This window comes from Colletes gigas, unplaced genomic scaffold (assembly GCF_013123115.1).
Source record: "Colletes gigas isolate AHSC1104 unplaced genomic scaffold, ASM1312311v1 Colletes_gigas_Sc00016, whole genome shotgun sequence".
NCBI classification, from domain to species: domain Eukaryota; kingdom Metazoa; phylum Arthropoda; class Insecta; order Hymenoptera; family Colletidae; genus Colletes; species Colletes gigas.
This window is the reverse complement of record NW_025106645.1, coordinates 2431245-2444833: the sequence shown is the minus strand read 5'-3', so window position 1 is coordinate 2444833 and position 13589 is coordinate 2431245. Positions and strand designations below refer to the sequence as shown.

Below are 13589 nucleotides of genomic sequence, written 5' to 3'. Positions count from 1 at the left end.
GTTTACTGTAAAAGTATAAAAGTAGTTCCGGGCCTCCTTCAATACGTAATCGGCATTTTTCGGCATTTTTTGCTGTTTTTTATTTTTCACTACCTGGTTCTTCAGTCAAAAAATTTGAAAATCTCCCAAAGTATGTGCCCCGGTACCCGAAATGTCTCTGAATTTTTTTACATTTTTTTACTCAATAGGTCAAGAGAAATTGTACAAAAACATGATTTTCGTTTTCACCCCATTACTACCCCCACGGTCGAGATTTCAAGTTAAAACTTTGCACACAGGGGTTTTTTTTTTTTGCTATCGAATGACCCGTGGCTCGTTCCATTCGGTTTGGGGGCACATTTGACCCCCTTATTCGGCTATACCCTTTAGAGAGAGCCAGGAGTTTTAATGCCGAGCCGATATCCGAACTATGTTTAGCTTTCGCGTTAAACATTTCATAATTCGTGCAATAAGTCGAGACAAACCGGACGTTCGACCTTTCGGTAAAAGCGAACGCCGAAAACCAGTAACTAAACGAGAAAATAAAACTGGCGTTGCGGTAATTATAGCTCAGGATTCTTACATCATCGTGCAAACCTATTATAAAATAATTTTTATTGTCGCTGGCCTTGAATGAATTTCCGTTGCGAGTTGCATTCGTGGGAGCAGTCTTTATGAAAAGATGAATATGAATACATAATTTTTTTCTTGATATCGATAGTGAGGCCAATATGTTAATATTATTTTTCCATCCCGAAGAACACAATTTCAGATCACTTTGGTATATAAATATCGTATAATACGTTCATCGTGATGCAAATTTATTCCAAAAAATTACTGAAAAATCTTTAGTGAAACCAAACGAAGCTACAGGTTACAGTCAGTTCGCAATACGCCACGAAACGTCGTTTCAGAGCTACGTGACCGTGATCACGTTGAAAAATAGAAATAGCGCTCGCTCCAATGTGTTACATACGAATGTCAAATACGTTAAAACGAAGTGGAAAAGAAAGTTCCTACGGATAGCTCGATTCGATGTTTAAACACGTTTCGTCGCGTCAAACAACCACTCTCTAGATGTTTGCGCAAACAAAGCGCTTTAAACTTCGTTAATATATCGTTCACGTTTAATTTTCTAAAATTGTTTCGCAAATAAAACTGTGCTTATTTAACTTCTCGAGATTCAGCTTCAGAAAATAAATATTTATATGATAACGAAACCCGTGAATTTCTGACACATATACTTATCGACTACAAAAAATTTGTAACTCTGAAGTTAAGATATAGAAAAGTAAATCAGGTATAAAGGAATTCACGAACGTTAAAAATATACATAGCTCGATCTCCCGACCCCGTAGAATTTATTTCCGCGTTACAAGATCCATATGCAAACCATTCAATGAATATTATTAAGATGATACTGCAATTTGTTTGAATCGAAGGCCACGAGACACGTTAGTTTTGCATGATGATGATGAATTTTAAATTTATTAAATCTTTAATTTTTTTCTGTTTCGCATCGAAGAATTTGAAACTAGATAATGTATAATTAAGATACACGTATGCTTAAATGTATGGCTTGCTTGGACTATCAATCGTTTGTTATGGGGGCTTAAAAAATGGTCGAAAAATTGTCGAAACGTTGTCGAAACGTTGTTTCGTGAATCGATGACGTCCTCGGATTATCCGGTTAGGCGTTTCGATATCATCCGATCTCCGGGGAACAGAAAGTAACGCGCCCGTGAAACAGAGAGCAAGCAACCGCGCGGTGAAATGTAATTAACCGGAAAAGTTAAATCGTGCGTTGAAAATCTGTTGTCGAGTACGGATCGGGTCAATGGTCTGGAAATGCGGTGAAGTAACGACCAGCTGGTCGTCCGCGTTGTTTGTTCTTCAATTTGATCCTGTTTCCTAGCCTCGATTATATCCAGTTTGCTCGGGCAGGTTGCCGCGATCGCGATTCGTCCACGCTCACGCACGATACGCCAGCAGCCACGCACACGAAAACATTTTATTTAGGGCTGGATTGACCAATGGAAAAAAATAAACGCGTGCTTGAGCTACCGAGGGAATTTTACTTTGAAGCAGTTGTAAACAAAGCGATACCAGATGTTGATCTCAACGTCGGAACTCGCGGACGTATGAAAAAGAAAAATAAGCTTCAGCTTGGGGCAGTATATGTTCCTTTGAAACTGTTGTGAACAAAATACTACCAAATGTCGATTACAATTTACATTGATCCCTCTTTAAGGAGGTAGGTGCTAGGAAATTGCTAATCGTTATCTCTTGCATTGGAAGGCAGAAACAAAAGTTTGTTTATTCTGCAGATTCTACAATCGTTCAGAATAATATCGAGGGTAACAGTCGAATCTGTAGACATAGAAAAGAAAGGTACCTGATGACAGAGATTCTCCAAGAACTCTGTATTTCAATCCTAGGTATAAATTTTGCATCATTTATTGTTCGATACAGTGTGTTCGGCCATCCCCGGGAAAAATTTTAATGGGGGATTCTAGGGGCCAAAATAAGACGAAAATCAAGAATAGCAATTTGGCGATTGAGGCTTCGTTGAAAAGTTATTAACGTTTATAGTTGCGCCTGTAGATAGGCAACCTGCGTACAGCTGCGTGCGCGCGATAGTGGTTCTCACTCAGCATGAGAAACTCTACATACTGACGTAACGACAGTCTTACAGTTTTCTGAGTGAGAATCATGTTTCTCAAGAATACATCTTAAACAAATTAAATCTGTAAAAATAAGTTCTATGACAAATTGTAGGTATACTAGTTCCCAATTTTCTAAAAATAAAGTTTCGTTTTCGTGAACAATTTGAGAGGTTTGGTATGGAACTTAACTTGTTGAAGATTTACTCATGAACCCGAGAATTGCAGTTCTCGCCTTCCTATTAGCTTTCCCAACCTACATTCTTTTAATACCAAAATATCCTCGGGTCGACCTTCCCAGGCTTATCGTTCGATAACATTAATTTTAGTCGACTTATCTGTCTCGGTCGATTCGACAGTCGGTAGTCGTTTCTTCTCGGGCTAAAATTAATTTTAAGCGAACGTTAACGAGGGATCACTGTATTTTGTCACTATACGCAACAGGAAAGAATGCAAGTCGAGAAAGCGAATAGAAACGCGAGAATTTGCGACTAGAATAAGCAAGATTGTGTTATAAAAGTAACTTCTATTTATATTTGATCGTTTCTGCTGTCGCTTATAGGTGAATTTATCTTTTAATTATGTTCTTGTTTTAACATCAGTCCCATTTCGCTCGAAATAAATGTCATTCTGAGTAATGCGAGCCGTCTGTGCAGACCGTGCGTCCAGATAAGACACGGTAATAGCGAAACTACGAAATAGTTCTACTTCCGTCTGTAAGCGATATTGCTCCAATGGAAACACCTGAAAATCTGCACAGATTGCAGTATATTATAGAAGCTCCGTAAAAGCGCGTTGATGTGGCGCGTGCTGCTTTCTAATCGTTCGCGAGTATTACGCGCGAATGATCAATTATCAATTATTACCGTGTTACGCGCATGTTACTCGTAGGCTGGTTCGCATATTTAGTACCTGGTGGTTGCTTTGTCTCGCTGGAGACAGGTGAGATATCTAGAACTGGTTAGCGTAACATTCTGTCGAAGATCACACCTCGGAGTTCACGCAGGTTTTCGAAAGAGAAATGGAAAACGCATTTTCTTCCATTTTCTCGATGTAAATTCTCTCGCGTACGGGTTCGTAAATATCACGAAAGATTAATCGTTTCGGAATTAATCGATTCTTTTTTGCTCGCGAGGAGAAAGGTGTGATATCTCAACATTCGTCAAGCGACAACTTTATGAAATTAGAAATTGTTTTTTATACAGATCAGCACCGATAGCGGTATCTGTGATTGCAATGGATTCGATAAGCACATTACTTTCCATCGTAAAGTAAAATAGCAATAAATTCCACCGAAGACTTAGATCCGGAAGTTTTAGAAACGTGCTACGAATTTCAACTTCCTCCGCTTGCTCGGTTTACTTCGTAGATAAACATTTTTCGCGCGTCTTAAATTACTTCAAACGCAAGGAAATTTACGAACCAACGATTAAAATCGCAGAATAATAATAGTATACAAATTTTTGCAAATTTAAAGAATTTATTCGAGTATTATTATCGTTCGAAGAATAATAAAAATTGTACAAAAAATTAATTTCTTGCAATAAATATCAAATCATTCATATTATTAAGTCACATTGGATTGGATTTGTTGCAAACGCTAAACCGTTAAATAAGCCGTAGCAAATGTAAAACAGATCGCTAATAATCGCAGACAGCTATTGGTACTGTAAATACGATGAAAAAGGAAATACTTTTGAACGTTTATATTCCTCGTGCGCGGTAATGAAGCCGTTTACCCGATGACGGAACGCGATTCTAAAGGAGCATCACGAGGAAACAGAGTCAGAAACGCCGTGGTCTACTAGCAAGGTGAACGCACGTAACTAATTATCGCTGACACCTATATTCCCGATCCCCGGAGTACTTCCAGCAGATACTACAAATTACACGGCCCGATGCTGGCAAGAAAGCCGGAACCCATGAAAGTCTAGGCGAAGCCCGCGTGCCTCTAACAAGAACGAATGCGCCACGATCCGCTCTTGACCGTAACGCTTTCTTTCATTAGTTATATTCCCTGCAAAATACTCTCATGCCTCGCGTCTACGTGAATTGAAAATACAAATGAACCCCGCGTAAACGCAACACCGGCCACTGTCTGACTTTCACTGTCCACTTTTCTTCGCACGATGTGCCTGAGAATCCGTGAAATTTCATTCCACGCCCGCGCAGACCGAGTTTTTCCACCTCCGTGTGGAGAATTTGCTCGTTCGTTAGGCTCCTGTTACTGGGAATACAGCGGTCGGGGTTGTTTTATTCGAACCTGGAAGAAAGTAAACGACTTTCTGCGAATAACACGCCTCTCGTCGCCCAGCGCTATCATACCACAACTTTGTAGTAGTAATTCGTTATTTAGTAACGTGAAATTCGAACGATAACACTTTCATAGTGTCGGACGGGATATTAAACTACGACTTTGTAGAATAGTTTTTTTATTTACTGCAGATTTATTTTTAAGCTCACGATTTGAAAAATTATTCTTATCATTTTTGGGCTTACCGGTGTTAATTATTGTAGTTTGCGTGTAATGACTGTAGTTTTATCAAAATTTATTTATTTATTTATCATATGGGTAAAAACTCATTATTGTACAAGGGGAAATATAACGATATTTTTACAGTTCAGATAGAGGTGCTCATAGATAAACAGTATATACCATATAATATAGAAGTACGCATACATACACGAGACTTATAATTTAATTATAAATCTATGTTTTTGAACGAGGAAATTACAAGTCTTCGGTGAACTATCACTTTTGAATCGTTACTAGTATCAAGATAATCGAGACTTGGAAGGGTAAACACTGTAATTTCTAAGTTAAGAATACAGTATTGTATTCTAGGTGTGTCAGAATCAAAAGAGGTCTAGGTTGCTGATTTTCTGAACAAATACTATTGAGTACTGTAGAGAAACGCGTGTCATTGAGACTCCTCTGTCAAGCCCACGCCATAATCCACATTCCTTGAAACTCGTTCTTCTGGTTAACGAAGCTTTGTACATAAAGTTGTATATTTTCAATTTATTTTCGCTGGTAGAGTCAACTATCGTAATATAGAATTCAAACCTTTTAAAGATGTCTTCACAAATTCCGTTTAGAATACAGTTTGAAATAAACGTGCCGCCATTTTTCTTCGAAGCCACACTAGGAACATTTTTTATCTCCTTTGTTTTGGATTGTATTCTCGGAAAATTCTATTTCTCCGAAACAATTCCTACGTAACAACGTCCAAGATTTATGAACCGTGAAATTACACAGCGAATAGGGGATCCAAGAATAAAGGAAACGGCAACAATTTGGCGATCCTAAAGATAGCGAAACCCGCGTGCCACGAATCATACTATTCTATGTCATTGTTGTCGAGATTCGGTTAAATCGAGAATGAAATACTTTTTTATGCACGCAAATTTAAGAAGATTAGTGAAAGCCCGGTTACATAGGTACGTATCTTCGGAGTTTATGTTTTACTATACAAAATTTCTTCCGTATCTATGGTACAATCTCGTTAAATTTTCATTCCTACAAGATTTTGTTATTACTATATTCTTTTCACTAAAATTCTTTCTTTATCTAGATCTATCCCGAATAATATAGTTTTTAATCCATTTCCTACTTATTAATTTTCTAAATAAAACATTATAGAACACTTGTATAAAGTGAAATTTATTTATTCAATTTACCAGTATATCTACTTTATTTTAATGCGTGTGAAAATTACATTTTCTTTGCAAACCTCGATCGAACAGAATTATAAAAATTTTCCTATTAAGTTACTCTTTATTACATTTTATTTTCCCATGAATCGTTTCGATTATAATTATTATTTTATCTCTTATTTACGCGTTGCTGGATCTGGAACAAAAAGTGTCCAGCTTCATTCCAATCTAAAGAAAGGTTTCCCTTTCGCGGCCGGTAAATCAAAGCGTCTCGCTAAAAGCTTCCACGCAACGTACGGCAATTATCCTAATTAAGGACACGCATGTCCGGCCTGGTGGACGGAAAAATTCGCGAAAACTACCGGGGATCGCGGCGTATTCATTGGCCGTAATGGATGAGACGAGGAAGCGGAAACGCTACGTAAAAACTGCACGTGAGAATCGGTATCCAGTAACGAGACTTTTGGCACGGAACCTCTTACGTAAAAGCGGCGGTTGTTTGCCAGCGAAACGAAAGTCGTGTCGCAATCTCCGCTTCCGAGATCGTCTGCCTCGCTCTCGCGATCCATCGATCTCCCGACCGATCTCGAATTTAAGTTCTCGTGCACGGCCGTAGAAACGAGCGCCGGAAGAGCTCGCGTCGGCCGAGTGCGGGCATTGAAATCACCCAGGAAGTCGTGCATCGCGTGATACGAACACGCGTTTGCCAGAAATTCTTCTATTCGTTCGGTTACGTTCGCGGTTACTCAAATATCAGGATCGTAAATCAACTTCGCGAATTGAGGCTTGCGATCTCTGCCGAGAAAAACGGACATTTTTTGTTTTTATTAACCTTTCGATTGCTACTTTCTAACCTTTCAATGGCTGTCCATACGTATAGTCACTGGGAGCTCTTAGGAAATATATAAATATACAATTCATTTGTTAAATTATTATTAAATAGTTTTGTATTCGCGAAAAAATTTTTCTTTTAATACTGTCATTCGAAATATTTCATTTTGAGTTTTTCTATTGTAATCGAATTTAAATACAGTTTTTTCCAACACATATGATTTGGATCGAATTAAATATGCTGTTTATTTATATAGATTAATTTGATAAAATATATGTAATTAAATTTTCAATTATTTTAATTCGCTTTAAGGAAGAAGGTGTCAAAAATGACAAAGCAGATCGTTGGAAGAAATTTTTATTTATACCTGAAACACAGTCTGGCGTAAAAGTAAATGTTTTTGCGACGGATGGCACGGTTACATTATTGTACGATTTTTGGTTGACCACGTTGGCAATCATCGCTGCAACGAACGTAGAAGTATTTACAAGTCGTTGTATCGGCTAAAGGAATTAAATAGAGGCGCAGTAATAAATATAGGATACAAAGTTGTAGAAGGTTCAAGGTATTATAAATATTAATGCAGTTATTCTTAGTCGACTGAGAACGATCTTCGGATTTTGATACGTGGTATAAATAATGTTTGTTCGCTGAACTACGAAATTACTATTTTAGTCACGTTACAGTATTCGCTGCAGACGCGTGAAATCTATCGTTTAACCTGTTTCCAGAAGCAAACTGAAATTTCTTCGAACAAATTCACGCGCACCATTCTAAATTATAATTTTTCAATTCGTACGACCAGTGTCGTACTCACGGATCTAGAAAGCTAACACACCTCGCGCCAAACGGTTCACCAGCCTCGTATCGGGAGAATACTTTCATCTTGATCCATTAACAATGCGTTACGATCTCTCACCGACCTCCCACGTATCGTTTCCTCTTCATTTGCCAGTCCTCCTTGATAATGTCGCTCGCCTTTTCGCCGATCATGATCGTAGGAGCGTTCGGATTTCCGCTGACGATCACGGGCATGATCGATGCGTCCGCCACCCTCAGTCCTTTCACCCCGTAAACTCTCAATCTCGGATCTACGACCGCCGTTGGATCGTTCCTTGGTCCCATTTTGCAGGTTCCGGTCGGATGGTAGATCGTGAAAGTGAAATGTCGAATCGCGCACTCCCAGTACTCGTAAGTGTCGAAAGGATAGCGATGGCAGCCAGGCATGCGAATAGTGTGAGGCCTGGAACCGAACCTTTGAAAAGCCGTGGTATTGGACAACTGCAAAGCTATCCTGATCCCCTCCACCAAGATATCCATGTCTTCTTTGTGCGTGAAATAATTAGGATTAATGTCAGGATAAACTAGGGGATTCCTGCTCTTCAGTCTCACCCATCCTGAGCTCCTGGGTCTCAACAGAAGCGGCAGAATGGACCAGGTCTCCGCGCGATTCAATGGTTTGTACATAGTGTTGTACACCCTGTCCCTCAATCCGGTAATTTTCTTGATCTGGTCGCCGCCGTCGGAATTTATCGAGCTGGGCGCGAAGTGAAACTGAATGTCGGGGTAGTCCTCGAATTCATCCGCGTATTTCGAGTTTACGAAAGCCAAACCCTCGACTCCGGGACTGGTCATAGGGCCCCTCTCGTTCAGCACGTACTCGATCATCACTGGCATGGTCTGGAAACGGTCCTTCTTCAGGCTGATGGGTTCGTTGACGATGAACGTCAGCCCACCGAGGCCCACGTGGTCCTGAAGATTGTCGCCCACCCTCAGGTCCGACATCACCGGTATATTGAACTCTGCTAAGTGTTCTTTAGGCCCGATCCCCGATAGCATCAGCAGCTGGGGCGAATTGATCGCCCCCGCCGATAGAACGACCTCCCGTCTGACTCTCACGATCTGCTGGCGGCCATCGCGAAGTATCTCGACCCCCGTCGCTCTCTTGTCGTTGTTGAACAACACCCTCAGAACTTGCGAGTTCATCGCTATGTGGAGGTTCTCCCTGTTCTTGACCGGCCTCAAGAAGGCCTTCGCCGTCGAGCAACGACTACCTCGGCGTATCGTCGCCTGCGTTAGCATGAAGCCCGTCTGTTTCTCCCCGTTTATGTCGCGGATATCGTAGCCCAGCTCCTGGCCAGCCTGCAGAAACGCGAGCGACAATGGCGTCCTCCATGGTGCTTCTTGTACGGTCAGGTAGCCTCCTGTAGCGTGATACGGCGTCCTCGCTAAGTAAGGATTACGGTTGTCTTCGGATTTCAGGAAGTACGGGAGAACCTCTTCGTAGCTCCATCCTTTGTTACCTAGCCTTGCCCAGTTGTCGTAGTCGTGGCTGAAATTGTTGGGAACATTAGAGATATGATTTACATAGTTCGGTTGAATTGTTGAGATGCATTGAAAAGGCTTACTAATCTTATTCTTAGTTCTTATATATTATATAGTTGGGTAATTTACTAATAGTACTAAACATGCTGATTCCAACGACCTGAAAGTTTATCACTGAATGTTCTACAGCAAATATTTAAATTGTAATTATTAGAACATTCGAGTTATAATACGATCGACGCCTTCATAGGCGCGAGGTTGCCACTTACGAGTGTGTCGGGTTGCCTATTGCCAGGGACGCTTCAATTAGAAGCACGGAGAGGAATGTAATAATTATCAATTTAAATATTCTAAGCTTAGAATTATTCATTCGTTTATACGAGCATAAATTAATGAATCTAATTTTAAGACTAAAAAGATACATAATATCGTTGAAACTAAGAACGACAATTACTTTTCATTTCAAAACGTTCTTGTTCCATTGAATTAGGTGTTCTTACAGTGAAAATTATAGGGGTTCAAAATATTGTAATAATGTAGGTTTCATAACCGTGCTAGTAAGTCGTTTTTGTTCCTTGATAGTTAATAAAGAAACGATTTGATTTAACTCTAATCTCAGAATGTGACTTTAGGTCGCATACCAATTGTCTATAAATAAATTTATATAGTAATAATATGTTTTTATAATTTAATAGTATACAAACGGTTATTAATATATAAATTTACTAACAGACTCTACAGTTAGTTAGTAGGTGACACAAAGTTATACCTCGGTAGGATTAAAATTAAACTATAATCGTTTAATACTCTGGAGAGTCCCATGTATAATTTAGTTTGATAGTAGAAAGATTTCTCTTGTATAACTTAAATTGATCTCGAATTACCGATTACCCCGGACATAAATCATAGCGTTCAACACGCTGCTGCCGCCAAGAACTTTTCCACGCGGCCAGTTGCACCTGTCGCCGAGCATGGCAAGACAATAAGCGGAGACGGTCGGTGGTGAAGTTTGGTATTTCCAGTCGAATTCGGAAAGCTGGGTGTACCCGGCCAACAGAGGAACGTCCGAGATTTCATTTTCGTCACTGCCTGCTTCTAAAAGTAGCACCGTCCAATTTGACACCTCTGACAGCCTCGATGCAATTACTGCACCCGCGCTTCCACCTCCAACTACTATAAAATCGTACGTCCGCAGCAGCTGCAATATAACATAAAGCAACATTCTCATAATCCATCATACAAAACCTCCAAACATTTTTCAAAATAGTTGCGTAATTAAAGTAGAAAAAATTATGAAGTGTAGATGTTACGAGTAGACCTTACATCTACGAACTTTCGTGGCTCAATCTGACTGTCATACTGACCTGAAAATTCGGAGGTAATTTTAGCGTTCTAAAAGTATTGAAGAACATTTCCATACAGCGTCAAATAAATTTATTAAAAATCAAAATAGGTAGGTGGAGAATTTTTCGGCGAAATTAAAAAATTTCAAATCGTTCTAAAAAAATTATTTTTGCCTGCAGGGGTCATATTCAATCATTTTTGGTGAATAGACATACCCCGGAAATCCTACGCATTTTCGAGAAAAAAATTCATTACCAAAAATATTGTATAATGTATGGTCAGAAATGTTTCTCCGAAATTTCATAACTTCTCGACAGATTGGTGGATTTTAATGTTCCAAAATGGAAACAACACATATGTATAGTTTTAATTCCGTTAAAAAACAATAAAATTTCTGTAATTTCATTTTCTGTCTCACTTCCTCTTGTGTTCATTTCTGTAACCTGTTGGTAATGTCGCGAGTGATACGAAAATGGTAATGCATCTTGTGACTCCATAAAAACGGTTCGAAAAAATACAGTGGGTGAAAGGTCTACTCGTATATCTCGTCTGTGGCGTAAGTTGCACGTAATTCGGTACTACGAACGATCTATAATCTGTTGTATCGACTGTGAGTAACAGTTGGGATTCTTGGAAGGATAGTGAATCGGATCATACCTTTCGTTAATGTGTATTTGATTCTTGTTCTGGTAAATAATTTTTATTTTATAATCTTATTAATTCTTTTTTATACGAGTATTAGAAGCTTGTATTTCCTGATACGTTATTGGGCTTTGTTCCTAAATAAATAGAAATCAATTTGTGCAATTAATTAGTGGGAATCGTTAAAATTTGAATCAAACCTCGCGAGCATTCGTCGGATGAGACTCTGGATCCGCTTGATTGTATCGGAACACGGTCAGGCTGATCGCTAGCAGGGGGATCAAGCTGAATCCGAGGATCGATGTAGTACTCAGCAAAGTGGTCAGACCTATTGCCATTTCCGTTCAATTCCATCCCGTGACAACTGCTTCCAATTGCGTGCCATTCGACAGGTGAAATATGTCGATTGAAATTATCTGAAATATGATAACAGCGTTTGTTCTTATAATGTTTCCAAATAGATACATTGCAATTCACTTGTGCCTTTCTGAAGGGATTTAATTTTACATTCACATCACGATTAGAGGAAGATAAAACGATTTCTAAATACTATCAAAAAGATGTCCCCGATTTTGAAATTCGTCCTTTACTGAAGAATATATTTCTTAAACGATTACGACATGGAATCGTTTAATATTAATTAATGCTAATGTCATTTTTATGTTGACATAAATTCGAATTCGCAATGAAAATGTCAACTCGAAAATATTACATAAAACTGTCGACTTTCTCTTCAGATCAATCCTATATTACGAAATAGGAAAGCAAAGAGACGAAATATGGACGAATGATAATAGAATCACTGTCAATACCATATTTGTACCGACCGAACGCACGAAAACCATTAGGCCCAATTAACATAACTATAGCTGTGAACGTTAAACGACTTTCGCGGTAAGCAGGTCTGAGAAAATTTTATTTCGAGCAAGGCCCAAAGATTAAATATCGTAGCACGTTGATTTTCGACTCGTGAGCTTTGAGATAGATTCAAAATAAAATGATTATATTCCCTGTACAAATTAGAAAAAATAATAATATGTGATAATTTTGGTAATCTTTACTATAAATATATTTTTCTTATAAAAAAATAAAAAAGTTTCGATAATTAATGTATTAATAGAAACTGTCTAAGTTATGCATTATTTGTTGCGTTAAAAATTTTCTATCGCCCCCACGTGTCACAAAATTCAAATCACAAACTTCTATATTTCGAATCTTAATTGTTTCTAAAAAAACGCTCACTGGAACGAAATATTCTACACCCCTTTAGACCTACTTTCATCCCTTCAAACATTACATCATCAAGATTTCCAGCGACACGGTTGCGGAGTTCCCTCGTTAAATTAGCACAATATCTGTATTCCAAGAGGCCCAGCAATCAGAATCGAGAACGTTAATTAACTATACAATGTTTATAGAAGGGCCAGAACTCACGAGCATCAAATTCCCCGCGTTTCTTCAGCGACGAGCACACGGAAGTCACTCGTGCAATTTTCACGGTCACTCGTTCTTCTTCAGACTTTATCCTACTTAACTGCACTTTCTCGTGGCACTCGAACTTTCCCGCGTTTCACGACCGCGTTTCCGGCGATGGAGCTTGTGTCCAGGATCGTGCATCGATCGACAAAAATCATTAAGCACCGACGAGTGCACGGTTCCTCGCGAATCGAGTCAACCGCGAGAGGATTCGTGAATAGTTGCGCACCGGCTGAATCCGACCGCGTTGTGGCGAGTGCAGAGAGTGAGAGAACCCGGAGAGAGGTATACCCAGGTAACTCCTTTCAATGACGGCTTCGAAAACCACGAAACGAAACCACGTCGCGACCCCGTACCACTCGTCTCTCGGTATGCGTACGTTTAACAGGTTGAGTGTTGGTGGCCGCCATCGCACAGTAGGACAGAACGCGATAGTAACAACAATAGTTATCCAAGAACCAAAAATAACATCCTAAGAATTTTTATCAAAAAAATCTTGTTAACCAAAAACTCGTTACTTCGTTCGAGGATCGTTTTAACGATTACACAATAATTACTTATGACTAGACTGCGGATGTTTATGCATTTATAGGAAATTTTAATCCTCAAAAAACTACAGAATGCATTTAATATGCAAAAATATAAGAAATACTTAAAGTAAGATACGAATT

At 39.1% G+C, this 13589-nt stretch overlaps 2 protein-coding genes across 4 annotated transcripts in view; one reads left to right on the top strand and one right to left on the bottom strand.

Annotated features, from left to right (window-relative positions):
- LOC122400222 (flotillin-2) overlaps positions 1-13589 on the top strand; it is a 168353-nt gene that overhangs the window by 25521 nt on the left and 129243 nt on the right. The gene's annotated exons all lie outside the window — the stretch shown is intronic.
- LOC122400209 (glucose dehydrogenase [FAD, quinone]) lies at positions 7752-13372 on the bottom strand. 2 transcript variants are annotated; one of them, XM_043401550.1, is made up of 4 exons: positions 12877-13372; positions 11643-11858; positions 10341-10654; positions 7752-9463 (listed from the first exon to the last, which is right to left on the bottom strand). In XM_043401550.1, the coding sequence occupies exons 2-4, from the start codon at positions 11778-11780 to the stop codon at positions 8047-8049; spliced, it is 1869 nt and encodes a 622-aa protein (XP_043257485.1). In that variant the 5' UTR covers positions 11781-11858; positions 12877-13372; the 3' UTR covers positions 7752-8046. The 2 variants fall into 2 exon arrangements, with proteins under 2 accessions (XP_043257485.1, XP_043257484.1); XM_043401549.1 differs by lacking the exon at positions 12877-13372 and having other exon boundaries at positions 11643-12449.